This window comes from Condylura cristata, unplaced genomic scaffold (genome assembly GCF_000260355.1).
Source record: "Condylura cristata isolate star-nosed mole 26May11 unplaced genomic scaffold, ConCri1.0 scaffold00001, whole genome shotgun sequence".
NCBI classification, from domain to species: domain Eukaryota; kingdom Metazoa; phylum Chordata; class Mammalia; order Eulipotyphla; family Talpidae; genus Condylura; species Condylura cristata.
The window spans coordinates 37,646,201-37,663,959 of NW_004567102.1; the positions used below are offsets into that span (position 1 = coordinate 37,646,201).

At 33.7% G+C, this 17,759-nt stretch overlaps 1 protein-coding gene across 1 annotated transcript in view; it reads right to left on the reverse strand.

Annotated features, from left to right (window-relative positions):
• RNGTT (RNA guanylyltransferase and 5'-phosphatase) overlaps positions 1–17,759 on the reverse strand; it is a 215,108-nt gene that overhangs the window by 104,620 nt on the left and 92,729 nt on the right. Inside the window, exon 12 of the mRNA XM_004673684.2 lies at positions 7,955–8,023. Within this exon, the coding sequence (XP_004673741.1) occupies positions 7,955–8,023 (69 nt within the window). The remainder of the gene's footprint in view (positions 1–7,954; positions 8,024–17,759) is intronic.

A 17,759-nucleotide genomic window follows, 5' to 3' on the forward strand; every position in this document is an offset into this window, starting at 1 on the left:
TGTAGAGGTCTTTTACCTCCTTTGTTAGGTTGACTCCCAGGTATTTGATTCTTTTTGTTTTAATTGAAAAGGGGATGTTTTTTTTATCTCTGTTTCTTCTAGTATGGGGGATTTTTTAATAAACATAGTAGATTAAATGTGCATTTATATCCACTTTGATCTTAAATCTCACAAAAACAAGAGTAACAGGAAAACAAAAGATACTAATAGAAAAGAAAAATAGGAGGAAAGAGGACAACAGAAAACAACATGTCAATACACTTTGGGAAGAAAAAAATGAATAGATAAGTTGAGAATGCACAGAAAAATGAATACTAAGTGTGTGTAGAGACAAATACCAATACCAATGCATACCGCATGCTGAGTTCTCCAGAATGAATTAAGTTATAGTAAGGACAAGATAAATGAGAAATGGGATATTTGTGTGAGTGTACACGTGGCACACAGGCATGAGTACACACAATTGAGACATGACAGAAAACAAGGCACTGATTGAAAAGCTACATTATGAGCATTTAAGCCTCCTCCACCCCTACGCAAAAGCCAAGATATATGTTCATTCTGTGGAAAAACGAAAGGACAGAAGCTGCAGTCCAAAAGATGAAAGCACAAAAGGTAACTGAAACCTGGAGAGTTCAGTAAAAGATTAACTACTGAGGAGTAGACCCTTGTGCCCGAGATCCTTCACTGAAAATACCAAGTCAGGCAGATGCCACCAACCAAGAGACTGGTAGACTGGCATTTGGATAGGCTAAAGAATTCTAGAGGGAAGAACAATACATTCTAACATCTGGATATCCCGAAAGTAAAGTATGAAAACCTTATACACATTTAACCTGATTTTAAAAATGCAAGTTACCTGTAAAAAATTGTTATTATTTCACCTTAGGTGTCTATCACTTACTCTGCCTGCACTTAATTATTAAAGCTGAGTTCATCAAAAGGATTTAGACTTCCCCAAAAGACAAATTTAGAAATTACATTTAAAAGTTTTGGCCTGATTGAGGGTACTAAATTTCACATTTAGAATCTTATTTTAAATAGAAGGTCTAACAAAGGAAGATAATTTTTTATATATTACAAAGACAGAAGCAAAAATTTCACTAAGTATTAGGGTCAATGAATATTTTCTGGGAAAACATATCAAACTACCTGTGACAGGCTGAATTATGGACTCCAGAGATATTCAGAGAATGTTACCTTCCTGATAAGGCAAAAGAGAATTTGGCGATGTGATCAAATTAAGCATATTGAGAGAGGGAGATTATTTTGGTGTTGTTTTTGTATACATTTTTAAAGAATCTTTTCTCTTACACCATTGTTCATTTTTGTACAGTATTTAATTTCTCCCCTCAGGTGTAATCTCCATAAATCCTCTACCACCTAATCACCCATGAATAGGGGAAATTATATTTTATCATTAAGTGGAATCTACATGCAATCACAAGTGTCTTTCTAAAAGGGAAGCAATGGAAGATTTTACACAGAAGAAGGCAATGTAACCATTGAAGCAAGATGCTTTGTTGCTGGCTTTGAAAAGGGAAGAAGGAACCACAAGTCAAGGAAAGTAAAGAATACAGCTCTAAAAGACAAAAACAATAAAATCAATGAATTTCGCCTTAAGCCACCAGAGAGAACATGGGCCTGCGAACGCTCTTATATCAGTCCAGTGAAACTGATTCTTTGACCTCAAACTCTAGCAAATAAATGTGTGTAGTTTCAAGGTACCAAGTTTGTGATATGTGTTACTGAAGCCCTCAAAAATTAATACAAGTTACAAGCACCAAGTTTGTGATATGTGTTACTTAAGCCCTCAAAAATTAATACAAGTTACAAGTAGTCCTAAAGTAGAGATGATAGAAATGAATCAATGATATTAAAATCCAACGGATACTTTGCCCCTGTTGATTAGTGTAAAATGGGCCCGTACTTTTTTTGTTGCTGAAAAGAGAAAAATTAGCAAAGTCTTAGACAGATATAAAAACTAGAAATAAACAACCTTTCTCCATATAAAGAGAGAGAATGAATAAAAACTGGAAGAGAACTAAATTTCTCATGATATGATGCACTGTCATTAAATGACCTGTTTCCTGGACTATCTAAAATCATACCTTCTCCTATCATTGGAAGCTACACCTGTCTGTAATCAGCTCACTTTTACCTCCTCATATAGAAGGCACAAAGCAACTGAAAAGGAAAATTAAGGGCTTTCTTTGAATGTGCAATAGCAATCATAAAAAGGTTATTATACCTGGTAAAGAAAAGAACTGATGACAATGTACAAACACAGTAGTTTCAGTCCCAAATAATTAGGATAAGAGAAAAACCTTGTTTTTTCTTCTTTGAAAGTAATAAAAAGAAATCATTAATCATTAGAAAAATATCTTAAACTCTGCTTTCTTTAGTGTAACATTGTAACTAGTATTTGATAATAAGCTTCAAAATATAATGCACAGGACCATTCTGATGAAGGTGGCTGAAACTGAGCACACATTAAGTCAAGAAGAGAAAATTCAAATTGAAATTGTAAGAGCAAAATCATGAAAATAAATAACAAGGCTAAAAAGTTGAATATAATGAAATTTTGCATTTGAGTGAGAAATTTGCCTCATGCTTACCACAAATGGATTTTTGCTGAACTGGAGCTTATTTTAAATGGCAGAGTTAATATAATTTTACATGCAGACTATTCTTTAGAAGATTTAACACTAATACATTAAGGATGCAAAATAACACCTAATTAAATAGACTAGAAAGACATGTGACGAAGAATGTAGTCATTCTGTCAACAAACAGCAGTCCCACCTGAGGACATACTGCAAACACGGGAAAAGCTATTTATAGAATAAAACTTAAGAGGAATAGAGTAGATAAGTGTGTACTTTAAAGAAATAAATATTAGAGAGCACATTATCATGAAAAATTATAGGTGAAACTATCAAAAAGACTGAAATCATTAAAATTTCATGGAAAATGAAAAGAAATAGTCAAAGACTAATACTGGTACAGAACAGTGCTGTACCTCCAATCAAACTTTTATCAAAATAGGCAGCTGTGAATCATTTTTTCTAATGAAAGCTATCTTTTATAGATAATGCAGTGTCTGTTATGATAAAATAAGAAACTGAAGTCCCCTGATCAACAAAATGTGATTCTTTTAGAGCCATTCCATATACTGAATAATCTTAATAATTTAAGAGGTAAAGTGTATAAAAATGCAAATTCTATTGAAAGAAAGGCAAGAGAAAAAGTAGGACTACATTCATTTGTGCAAGAAAGACAGGATAAACATCACAAGAAGTCCATTTCATTGATTGCAACTGTCTAAATTTCCATGCAAGATAAATTGTCTTAGGAAAAGTAAAATAAGTATTCTTATTTAAAACAAATGTTATTTTATTAAAACATCTTTACCTGATATACATTTTCAAAGATAATGACAATAAGAAGGAATGGTTAAATACGTTGATCATCTGTGATCATAACAGAATTTCAGAGCCAAACTCTTACAGTCTATGCATTTTATAGATGATGAAGTAGAGAGCCAACGAAGTATTTAGTGGCTTGTCTTAACCAGAAGATTTTTTCTAACTCAGTGGGAGGTCTCTGAGCAGAACATGCAAGTAGCAAAGCTCATATTGCTGTTTCATGAAGAGTGAGTGTTTGCATTCTGGATGTTGTAAAGAACAAGAGAACATAAAGTCACTGAAAATTTTCTTTAATAAGATATAGTATATATTTGATTATACATATACATGCAACAAGGAAAATAAAGCCATTTTAATTTAAAAACTGTTTGCCTACAGTGTTAAAATATAAAATCTGTCAAGTCTAAAGATTAGTGAAAGAAGACAACATACATTTTCATTTTTTAAAAAAGCATTTTCCTAAAACCTAGACCTAGTGTGCCAAGCACTATCCTAGATGCTGGATATTTTAAGATAAATAAGAAAGGAAACTATTAATAACTTTAGAGAGGCCCATAAATTTTGTGAAACAAAAACATCATCAATGGATACCTTGTGATTTCTTAAGTGTAAGAAGTAAAAGCATCTTATCTGTCTTTCTTTGAAAATAATCATTTAAGTGACTTATTTTATTTCTAAAGAGATTTGGTAATTAATTGTAGCAACTATCAAAGAGGAAAAGTTAGAAATGAGTATTAGTTTAGGTTTCACACAACCCACTGACCCTATTAGTCCTATAAGCTTAGTTTATAGTACTTTATTAGTAGAATGCAACAAGTCATGTTTAAAACAGAAAACTAAGAAAGAGAAGCATAAATACATGTTGTAGAAACTGGGGGTGGGGACAACAGAAAAAGTTACATTCTAGGAATGCCACTTCCGGTGCTTGATGTTCCACTATAAGCCATGATATTTTAATTGACTTTCAAAATCATGGGAGCATGCAATCATAAAGCCAATGATTAGTGTCAGAAATGAGAAATAGATTAAAACATGAAAAGAGCTAAGAGCACACAAAGCAAGTCATCAAACACCCTTCCTGCTTATTCTTCCAATAAAACACACAGCTGGGCCCACCTTACCACATCCTAACTGATACCAACTTTGCCATTAAAGCCAAACTGGACTTACTGCAGCCAGTGATGGACTTGACTGTATGCCAAGTACATACCTTGTGTAACTGAATATGCAATGGCTAAAACTAAGAAATTAGGATAAAATTATCATCAAGAGGCTCTAGCATTCACCACGGATTCAAGATTTGAACAATTACCATGCACACAAAGGAACTTATGTAGGACAACTGAGAGTAGCTTAGTACAAGTGTTACTTTGTAGTCCCTGTCGAGGAAAACTTAAAGAATCCAGAATCCAGAAGATTCCTAGGGTTCCTACCATGTACATTTCTAAATAATGATACAACTCTGAGTAAATGCCAAATGATATGGACAGCCTCTACCTAATTCTCACAAACCAAGTTCCTCTGGCTTCCTTCAACCAACTTCCTTTGTTGCCAGTTCATTAAACATGCTGTAAGCATGAATTATTACTCCACTCATCTATCTGCTGTTTGAGGTGAGTATGGTTAAATACACTTAAGTTGTGATGTTGCTTTGAAAATGTTATTTTATATCATTTAAAATTTTATTGCATCTTTTTATAAATCAAATGATTGTTCAAAAAATTATTTTAAAAATCATGGGCATGTATAATGTATTATTTGGAACTTATAAAATTTTTCCCATAATAATATGGAAATACAATCTTTGCGAATACAAAAAAGAAAAAATTGTAAGAAATAAGGTAGCAAAATTCTTAAGAAACACCCAGATCTAAAGATACATTTGAAAATATTCATATCTATCTATGGATGGACCGATGGATGGTTGGACGGATGGATGGGTAGATAGGAGTGACCAAGTAGCATTAATCCCAGAATGTAAGAAAGGGTCCACATAAGAAAATCATAGTAATCTGCAACATAAATATTATAAAAAAGAAAACAGCATGGTAATCTCAATAGACACAGAAGAGGCATTTAACTATCAAAGCTATTTAAGATTGGGGAGGGAAAAAAAAAGCCATTTTTTTAACATGACAAAGGATAGCAAATAGAAGTCTACCTAAAACATACTGCAAGGAGAAAATTCAGCCACATTTTCTTTTAAGTTGAGATCAAGGTATAAATACCTGCTCCATCCAATCAGCTATTGTTAAAGCCAATATAGAAAAATTAGATAATTATTAGAACTAAAACTGTACAAGACCGCTGAACCAAATCACATAAATTAGAAGTGTGACAACCCACTAAAAGGACCAAATTTTAAAATGACACCATTTTTTTATAAAAACAGAAAAAAAAGATCTAGAAATAAGTAACCTGAATAACTGAAGTCCAATTTAAGAACTGAAAAGACCTATACTTTATTCACGGAGAAGATTTTTAACACTGCAAGCATGTTGGTATTCTCCAAATTAAATTCAAAACAATTCAATTAAATTCCTTTTTTTTAAGATTTATTTATTCATACAGAACTGGGATACAGGCCAGAGATGTGGAGGGTGAGAGGATTCACCAGGGACAAAGTGGGGAGCTGAACAGGCAGGTCAACGAAGTACACTACTGAGGAGAGCAGCGGGCAGGTCAGGAGAGGTCTGCCTCGCCATGTATATCTCCTCCAGGGCAGGCAGAATCGAACTCATGCAGAAGTGACTTAAGCTTCTTAGTGCTTTAACCCGCTGCACCACCAGGGAGGGTCCTAAATTCTTAATAAGAATTATTGGATACCCTGACAAACTTATGTTGAAGCTTATAGGTTAAACCAAATGTTTAATACTGGCAAAAGGAAAACTTGACTTCACAGATTACAAAGTCACTGCAACAACAAGTATGGGTACTACTGGTCTATAGAAAGTCATGAAGCATTTTTGCTTGAAAGACATAAAAAAAATACATCATAACTTTTCCAATGACCCAAAAAAAATGGGAACAGACTAATAATTCAACTGACTATACTAGACAGCCCAGAAAAATAATCACTTATTTTTAAGGCTACTTTTCTTTCACGTATCAAAATGTCACGCATGTATGGGTCTGAACCATGAATTTAACACATGGTTATATAAATTTTATTTCTTTCAGTCTAGAAAGATTAGACCTGGATATTATTGGAACCCAAAGATTCAACTTCCATCTTCCTAAGATACTCTTTTGTACAATTTATGTCCCAGTTCTCTAACTTTCCTCCATCATGTCCTCAAACAAAAAACATTGTTCACTCTCCCTGCTTGGGAGGAGAGGGGTTATGGGAGAAAGACAGAAGTCAAAAACATGTCAAATAATATGTAAATTTGCATAAAAAGTGAAGTGATGCTATTTATGTAAAGCATATAAAATACATAATGTTCAGAAATATTAATTCCATTCCCTTTTCTCCAAGTACCTAGTCTGATGTCACTAAATATAACTTCACAACTCACTCCCACCCTAATTTCTAGGATAGAATTAATGAGGCACAATGCAGTATCTGATGAGGTGTAACAAGTGAAATACAACTCTTCCTACAGAGTAGCAGGTCTTATGTTTGAACATGCATCGAAGTCACTTGGAGAGCTTATGAAAGCACAAATTGCTGGATTTCATTTCCAGGAGTTTCTGATCAGCCAATTCAAGGTGAGTGGCATTTATAACTAATATCCAGGGGATGCCAATGCTCCTTGTATAGACCACCCTGAAGAAGAATTGCTCTACAAAACAACAGTTCTCAAGTGGGGACAATTTTGCTCTCAGGGGAAAATTGGGCAATGTCAATGCATATTTCCAGTAGTCATAACCTGGAGGTGCGGAGGTGGCAGAGTCAGTATTGACATCTAGTGAGTGAAGACAAGGATGCCACAAACATTCTACTATGCACAGGACATCTGTTAATAGCAAAAATTTTCTAGTCAAAAGCATCAAAGGTCCTGCGATGAAAAACCCTACTACAGAGTAAATCACAGCTATTAACTAGGTAAAAAATTTGAAAATTTTGATACAGAATAGTCAAAAATTCACTTTTTCTTTAAGTATTGATAACTCTGAATTTTAACTTATTGAGAGCAAAATAAAGTTTTGAAAATACTATTTCTTACAGGTATATTCAACTACTGCAGGAAAATAGCATTTATATAATAATATTAGTAGATTTCTGATTTATATTTCCAAATTAACATTTGACAGGAATTTTAAAAAATTATAAGAGCTGATAATTAATGAATAGCTATGTTTAATCTTAAGCAGAGTAAGAAGCAAACAACCTTTCATTTTTGTACTTTAATACATATTTATCACAAATATTTTTAATGAATAATTTAAGGAAAGGCAGTAGCTACAGCAGTCATCAATCCCAAATGAGCATTTCTGAGAGAAATTTACAAATGTATATGAATACGTATAAATGTGTACACACAGACACACACACACACACACACACACACACATGAACTTACGCCAATGGGCTGAAAAATAAGTCCATCCATTTCATGACTGACTTCTTTGGCAAAATTTCCTTCAAGCAGCTAAAAAAATTAAAAAAAAATGTATTTTTTAGAACTACAGTAATCAACACAAAACTATTTATCCTAATTTTTGGTAAGCTTTATAAAAACTTCTTAAAACATAAGCTTAAAGAACTAAAATATAAAATGGGAGTGGATTGAAACAGAGGGACCTAGGTTAAAATATTGTTTTTTTTTTTAATACATGAAGATTTCCTTTCACAGCAGACAAAGATATTCTTGAATAATAGTATAAAGCCCTAACTATGCCAACCAAAATGATGAATAAAATATTAAAAACCTATTTTTAAATGCACTGCTGAGCCAACATAAAAAGACAGGTTAAAAGCAAAGTGAAAGTAGAAACTCTGTGACCTAATAATTAAAGAAATGAAAACACATATACACAAACAAGGAGACAGCAGAGAAATTTGCTGGAGATTGGCAGAGACTTGTTAACATAAACTAGTTCAGAAATGGAAATTGCAATCCAAAAATACATATTCTATGTTTCCCCAAAATCTGAACCAGAGAATGTATCCTTTCTTTGCATTCTTTTTGATTTTTCTTTTTTAATCAATTTTTCAAACAAAGGCTGCATTACTAGGGATACACAGTACAAAATACAAATAGACGTTTTTTTCAATGCCGTATCTGAGCAATTATTGGTCCAGTGCTCTCTAATTAGTTCTGAGCAAGTGTTTTTTAATGCTTCTCTTCACAGATTTTTATTATTTTGAAGAACTAAACATGAATATCACTGATGGAGGCCTAATCATTGATTTCTACATTTCAGGGACAAAAAAGAAAATATTTTCAGAGAGTCAGGTAAATCATATTATACAGTCTGGCCAACTAGCAGAACATTTAGGACAGTTCGAGGATTCAAATATGTGTATCTAAAATGTTGGGTATGCCGTAACTTACACATCTCTTTTCACAGTCACATCCTCCTGAAACTACTACATTGTGGGGAAGATTTGCAATCCAAATCTAACAACTAAATTTCAAGCATCTTCCACTTGCAACAAAATCTGTGATTCTCCACTGAAACTGTGACTTCAGCTTCTCTGCCATTTCTTTTCTTCAAAATCTGTAATTTCACTAAACTGAAGGCAGTTCAGCAAAGTAAATAAGAGCAGTCCTACTTTCTAACTAAGTGTTTAAGATTTAAAAGATGTCTATCAATATCAATCCCTATCTCCAAAGAGCTATGTTGGGAACTGGCATGGAGTTTCCAAATGCAAAACTCTACAGGTAGATGCCAGGCCATTAATGTGAACAGAACTGCATATGAGAAAACTAGGGACTACTGAGAGCTATGAACAACTAGACAGGTATTCCTTATCTATAAGCCAATTCAGTATGTTTTATATACTATATGAGGCTAACTTTCATGATGCCTACCAGTTATGACTTATGATTAATATAGAACTAAGTATACATAAAAGTCATTTTACAGTAAGTGCTTTAAATACAGATGTTTAAGGACTTTGACGGACTAGAAAAGCAATTATATCTTCCTCTATGGATCAGTTTTATTCAAATGTTAATTGACTCCTAATTATATATCCATGATGGGAAAGAGAAAGTGAGCCCAGGAAGAGGAAGAGAGGTAACACATCTAACACCATATTAATCTGATACTGTTATGAGAATATTGTATATATTACATCATTTTAGCCTCATAACAATCAAATGAAGTCAGATCCAATATTATCCACATTTTAAAATGAAGTTTAGAACCTGCCCAAGGTTATAAAGCAAGTTACTGAGAATCCACATCATCACGGCTTCAGGATCCGTGTTTGAATAAAGTACCACGGCAGAACCAATAAAAACAATCTAATACAAATAATTGGCATAAACTGGCAGAAAGCACATGTAATGTATTATCCCAAGAATATAAGTAAAATAAAACTGATTACAAGATAGTTTTAAAAGTGGTTAATTTACTTTATATAGATTACTAAAGAGGTGTTATTTAAAAAAAAATAAAAAGTTAAAATCATCTCTCATTGTCAAACACTTGTCACAAACCATCTCTTATTTACCTTTATTCTCTCCAGGGAAAGCAACAGTTACACAATCCTAACTGGTCATCGTATCTGTAGATTAACTATTTTTCTCTAAATTATGTCCACATAATACGCCAGAAATGGCTTTCTAAACTAAATAATTTTTATGTGTCATAGTCACATCTAAAAATCCTTGATGATTCTCACTGCCTACAACCCAAGTTTCTTTGGCATGATTTTTAAAGTTCTTTTTTAACAGGCAATCTCTCCAAAATATTTCCCAGAGTATCTAACCCAGACTGCTGCTGGTAAAAAAATACAAGTAATGTGGATACAAGAGTATGACCCACTAGTTTGGAATGTATTAAGCACTTTTAGTAACACTTCAAGAATAAAATGGATACTTAGCCATAAATACATAAGACAATAAAAATAAATCTACACTAAGCAGCTAGCCAGAATGTCACAAGGAACAAAACCAGAGTGATAAACAAATCTAGGAAGAGGCTAAACATTTGTGATTTGAACATAAAGGGGATATCGTATTTATTTTTAAAATGTAAGATCTTCAAATAAAGAACGACAAAATAAATTGCAAAATAATATGTCTCACTCAAAAATACATCTTTTGTTTAAATAGGTGTGTACTAGAAAGTCATATGACAAGAGTATCTTTTGGATACTCTGAGGGATTTGGCAGCTGGTGAATATACCAGTGTTATTTAAGATGGAGATCTGGAACATGGATATCATTACCTCCACAAAAACCAAAAATTAAACATGTAAGTGGCAATGAAAACTTAGGAGATGAAGGCAGTGTGTGCTGAATACAATATAAATTTTGGACACCATAGGTTCAAGCATGCTTCCTCAGATGGCAATTATGTTTTTCTTTTTGAGTATTGTAATACATCTTTGCCAGGATGTAGGTAGTACATGATACTTCAGCAGAGGGCAACCATAAGCTTCGCCGAGTTTGCCCTATGCAAGTCCTCTTTCTGTTTTAAGAAAAACTACAATCATAAATATAGTGTTCTTCTGAGTTCTATAATTCTTTCTAGGGAATGATTAAATCTGACGAAGTACCTGGGGACCCCAGAATTTTTAATCATTAACTTCAAGTAAGTAAAGGTTTCTAGAGATCCCAAAACATGGGACTAATATCTGAGTGGCGGTAATCTTGTGAGAAGTATGCAGTTGGCCTGAACTCATGACAAGTTTTGTCACTGCTATTTCCCTAATTGGTACAATTTAGACTTATGGATTATTAGACTTCCCCCAAATTTAAACTTCAGTTTTTATAAAGACAGTGTCAAGAGAATAAAGAGACATTTATATTAACAATGAGAGAAACATTTGCAAAAGACACATCTGATAAAAAAAAAATGTTATCCAATTGAAAAGACATGGTAACAGCCCAAATGCCCAAAGGTGGATGACTGTATCAAAAAGATGTGGTACATATACACAATGGAATATTAATCAGCAATCAAAAAAAAGGAAACACATGTCCTTTGCAGCAACATGGATGGAGCTGGAAAAGATCATGCTTAGTGAAATAAATCAGAAAGAAAAGGAAAAATACCAAATGGTTTCACTCATAGCAGAAGTATAACGGACCAGGCAAGAAAATAATGATAATAATAATGATAATACCAGAGACTATTTATGGGGGTGGAGTGGGAATGGGATCAAAAACAGTGGGGGGAAGAAAATGTACTGGACTTTGGTGATGGCACATGGGTGATTTGGTGATGGGAAGCCCAAGGGGATTACAACTGAGATGGAAAAATGCACAAAATAATGTAAAAATAAACTATTATATTATTAAAAGAAAAATTGTTATCCAAAACATACAAAGAACTCTTAAATCTCAATAAAATAGCCCAATTTAAAAATGCTAAAAGAACCCAACAAACAACTCACCACGATAGACATACAGATGGCAAGTAAATATATGAAAAGATACTCAACATTTTATGTCAGCAGGAATTTCATCACAAGGATGTCATCATAAATTAAAAAGCTATGCTGTATCACTACACACCTATTTGACTGCCCAATCTAAAATACTGACAACAAATGTTGGAGAAGATGTGAAGCAACAGGAACTTCCATACACTGGTGGTAGGAAATGTAAAATGGTACAGCCATCTGGAAGGCAAATTAGTGATTTATTATAAAACTAAACAGAATCTTACCATACCATTCAGTCAAACATGCTCCTTGGTATTTACCCAAAAGAATTGAAAACTTACATCCATAAAAAAACTTGCACAAGGATATTTACAAGTTTTACTCACAACTACCAAACTGAGAAGCATCCAAAATGCCCCTCAGTAGGTGAATGGAGCCAATAATAACCAGAGACATCCTACAGGAGAGGTGGAGGGAGGTAGGGAGGAACACAGCGGACTGCGGTGATGGTGCATGGGTAAATTCAATGAGGAAATTCTAAGGGGTCTATACCTGAGGACTGGGGGGAGTAAAAATTGTTTAAAAATTAAAAAAAAAGTTAGGAGAGTATATAGAGAATCTGGCTTGTGGAATTCTGCTAGTGTTACAGATTTGTATGACAGTTTCAAGAATCTGGCTAGATCATGAAAATTTTAGAAACAGCAAATTTATGACATATCAGTATATCAATTATTTACCTAAGAAAAAAAATAATTTAAAAATACTATATAAAGAAAATACTTGCCAAATCTCTTCAGTAAGTGTCGGGGAGGGGGGGACACTGAAAATAAGTAGAATCAGATATGCTAAAAAAAAAATTGGTGAAAATAGTAAAGTTTAAGCTCTCCAATAACACAAAAGAGAAGACACAAGGTAAAATATACAGAAGAAACATACTAAATTAATTTTTTTTTAAAGATTTATTTATTTGTGCATACAGAATTGGGGTGCAGGCCACAGGCTCAGGGGCGGTGAGAGGCTTCACCAGAGACAGAGTGGGGAGCAGAACAGGCAGACCGACGAAGTACACTGCTGAGGGGAGCAGCGGGCGGGACAGGAGAGGTCTGCCATGCCATGTGGTCACCTCTGGGGCAGGCGGGAATCGAACTCATGAGGAAGAGGCTTTAGATTCTCAGTGCTGTGCTTTAACCCACTGTGCCACCAGGGAGGGCCCTAAATTAATTTTTTTAATGTTAGGAGAAATGCAAAAGGTATTATCTCTAAGCAAAGTATGATTGAGACATTAAAAAAAAAAAAACTCCTAGAGTAAAAAATTGTACCAACTACATTCTCTTAATCTAAACTTAGCAAAGAAACTACAACTAAGGGGAAAAAATCATTGAAAGCCAAGGGGAAAAATTTAACAAGCTCAAAATTTGTCAAGATTATGTTAATGCTACTTGATCAAAGTAAGTAAAAAGTACAATGATCTGTTTCTAGGCAAGATAAAGTAACTTAGGATAGGTAGTTCCACCAAGAAAACAACTAAAAAAGTCAAGATACAGGGATATTTAAAAAAAGTTGTCCAAAAGTGAGTAGAACTTCCATGGTCACTTTTTCTTATATGGTCACTTAGCACTTTACAATTCTAAACACAATACTTCAAAACGCCAGTTCTTCTCCTGGGCAAACAGAAAAACAAAGAGGAATTTTGTTGTGCTCACAAAAATTAAGTCAAATCTGAGAAGGGAATCAAACACACAGCTGGCTTTCCCCTCAAGATTATTATAAAATTCAGTTACACAATGTGTATCAAAAAAGTAATTTTGAACTTTTGAATAAAATAATTTTGTAAAAAATTGCATATTATTACATTTTACTCATAAAAATATATTAAAACTTGAGTCATATTTTTCTAATTTTCTCCTTTTAAAAGCCAGACATCCACTACAAGTGTAAATTAACTATTCTCTATTATAGAAAAAATTGGAATAACCCAATTCATTTTATATAATAAATACTAAAACTATGAGACCAATCCTACCTACTATCAACTACAAGACAATCTCTATTATTCACTCAGCAATTTCCAGGTGGTATTCTAGGTTCTTGAAATACAATAATAAACTTTATATCACATCATTTAGCTTATAGAAACTGTCTATTACATAAAGGGTGAAAACTGATGAGACACCACTTAAAAACAGATGATCCATCTACAAATACATCAGCATTTATAACACAGTGGTTTAATTTTGACAAAGATGTCAAAGCAAAGTGAGGAAAGAACAATCTTTCAACAAATAGTTCTAGAATAACTAGATGTCCATGTAGGAAGAAAATAATAAACCTTAATTTCTATCCCACATTATACATACAAAAATTAATTTCAAGTGGATAATACATATGAACAGAAAGGTTCAAACCACAAGGTTGTTAGAAGAAAACAATGTGCTTCTGACATTATATTAGACAAGCAAATAGTCCTAAGCGAGCCACAAAGTATTAACTATTAAGAGAAAAATGAGTGACAAATTAAGCTTCAGTGAATTCAATAACTCACACACTTATTAAAAGACACTGTATTAAGAAAGTGAATTAGCAAGTTACAAAAGTGGAGAAAATATGAGAAAATCGTATCTGACAAAAGACTTATGTCTAAGATAATTCTTCCGACAAAAAGATAAACAACTTAATAAATCTAAAATTAAAAATAAATGGAAGGGCCCTCCCTGGTGGCACAGCAGGTTAAAGCACAGCATTAAGAAGCTAAAGCCACTTCAGCAGGAGTTCAATCCCACTCCGAAGATGATCCACATGGCATGGCAAACCTCTCCTGACGCGCCCACTGCTCCCCTAAGCAGTGTACTTTGACAATCAGTCTGTTCTGCTCCCCACTCTGTCTCTGGTGAATCCTCTCACCGCCCTTGCACCTCTGGCCTGTACCCCAGTTCTGTATGCATAAATAAATAAATCTTTAAAAAAAAAAAGGAAGCCCTCAAATCAGTTTGAAATGTATCCAGAAAATGGACTTAAGGTGGCTAGAAGAATAGATGAATTCATTAACATACTAAAGTAGTTACAGTAAAATGTAGATTCTAGGTAATGATTATATGGACATTCACAATAAAAATTTTTTCAACATTTCTAATAATTTAAACTTTTCTTAGTAAAATGCTGTTGAAAAATACCAGAGATCAGAAAAAGACTGATTTAGGAGATAAGACTGAGCTGAGAAGAAAAATAAGCAACCATAAGATCTAAGGACAATTCCACGCAGAGTTCAAATGTCTTTAAAATGAAATAGATAGCGTGTAAAATAAAAAAAAAAAATAGAAAAACTGGCGACAAAGTTATAGAAAATGAGCAGAAAGGCATGCAAGAAATAAATCATTGGTTACTGCACACAGATAATGTATTTCGACTTGAAAGTGAAAACAATCTGTATGATATATGCACAAAAATCCTAAATATTAGCAAATTAATACATTAACATTATATTATTTAATATGATACCAGCGTGATTGTTTAAATCTAAATTAATTTTAATTAAACTTAAAATACAGCACTCACCACAATTCAAGTATTCAGTAGCATTGTGATTTGTAAGCACTATACCAGTAGCAGAATTTTTTTTTTTTAAGATATATTTATTTATTCGTACAGAACTGGGGTACAGGCCAGAAATGCGGAGAGTGAGAGGATTCACAGAGTGGGGAACAGAACAGGCAGATCGACGAAGTACACTGCTGAGGGGAACAGCGGGCGGGTCAGGAGAGGTCTGCTGCACCATGTGGATCTCCTCCAGGGCAGGTGGGGATCGAACTCACGCAGAAGTGGCTTAAGCTTCTTTGTGCTGTGCTTTAACCTGCTGCGCCACCAGGGAGGGCCAATAGCAGAAATTTTAACAGGACTTATTTCTGTCATCAACTAGAGAGTATCACCTTTTAAGAAACTACACACATCATAAACAATACTAACAAGACAACAATGTAAGAAATGGAAAACTTTTTTGTTAAATGCTCAAGTAAAAATTAAAGAAAAATGTGAAAAATTATTTATAAAATATAAAAATTCTAATCAGATGGAATATTTAAAGAAATGTTGTCAATTACAGTATATTGAAGGTGTTCAGAAGTGAGGCAATAAATTGAAAAACCACCACAAAATTCTATCTCATTTGCCATCTATTAGTTAAAAGCAAGTTACAGGTCCAACTCATACTCAAGAGGCAATTATTCAAAGACAGTGGGGTTATCTCAGAAACCTGTTTACCACATGAATAAAGGTAGATACGGTCACAAACCTAATATTCCATCTTTGGAACATTTCCCAAAGAAATATTCATGAACTGCTATTAAGAAGCCTACAAAAATAATCACCAAAATGTCAGTAATTTGCAAAATCTAAACATCCAATATTGAAATACTAACTTAAAATCATCTCTAAATAAATGCTTCACATTTTTAATATCTGTATGTATATATTTATCTATAGATATAGTGACTGTCATCTGCATACATTTTTAATATTTTTATTTGAATATACACAAATCTACCCTCGATCTGTGACTATAGTCATGGCTTGCTGTACAGTGGCAGTGGGGTTTCTTCCATGAAAAGCATGGGGCTCTTCCTAGTGGCGCAATGGGTCACAGCACCGCATTATGAAGCTCTCCAAAGCCACTGCAGCACCAGTTCGATCCCTGGCCAGAAGCTGACCCACATGGCATGGCAGACCTCTCCTGACGTGCCCACTGCTACCCTCAGCAGTGTATTTCTGTAGATCTGCCTGTTCTGCTCCCCACTCTGCCTCTGGTGAATCCTCTCACCCACCACACCTCTGATCTGGTCTGTACCCCAGTTCTGTATGCATAAATAAGTAAAATCTTAAAAAAAAAAAAAGGAAAAGAAAAGAAAAGCACAACAGTCTGCGTTGTTCTTCTGCAAAACAATTCACTTTTGCTTCCCAGAAAATACTGGGTATATATTAAAACTCTAATTATGACCACTATTTTTAAATGTCTCCCCGCATATCATACTTATAGTTACCACATCCCATGTGTGCATTATAAAATTTCCCACTACCTCCACTGTACTCTGAACTCAGCACATATTTGATGAACTAAGTAAGGCAAAACTGATGATACACTGGTGAAAAATAAAGTTAAAAGAAATAGATGCTTTGATCTCAGTCTAATCTATCTAAATACCTGGTTTATTTGAGCCAATTTAATAAGCCAACATGAAGAAATCAAGTCCCTCTCTCATTCAGGAAATACTTCTCTGAAATATTTCAGAGTCCACATTTCCCCAGATCTCTGAAAGCAGGACATATAATCAATGGTAAATCGGAATTTAATGGCAGAGGTCTTGCCTATTCAGAAGTATATAAAATACAATCAATAACATCTTACTTGATAAAAGATACAGAAAACATGGTTCTGTGCAAACAATGGAGCTCTCTGTTAACCTTCTTAAACTTCTTTGGTTATAAGTTGCAGAACTAAACATGCATTAGAAGTAGACCTGTGATTTACAATCTTTCTCATGACTTGTCTTCAGAATTTATCAGTCAACCTTACTGCTTTAAAAGTGGCTAACATTTTAGAGTGGTCATTCTGAAAACTTAAAAAAAAAAAAGGAAAAGAAATATGAAATTAAAAAGTAGTTCTCAGACTGAAAAAAATAAGAGCTTTACAGTTAAAATGTTGCCTGTCTAGCAACTCTGATACAAGTTTTGCAAACATCTATTGAAAACCACAGACTGAAAACTTTAAACCTTTATCAGGCCAAAAAAGTCCACCTGCGCAGAAACTTCAAGGCTGACTGATGTCTGATGTC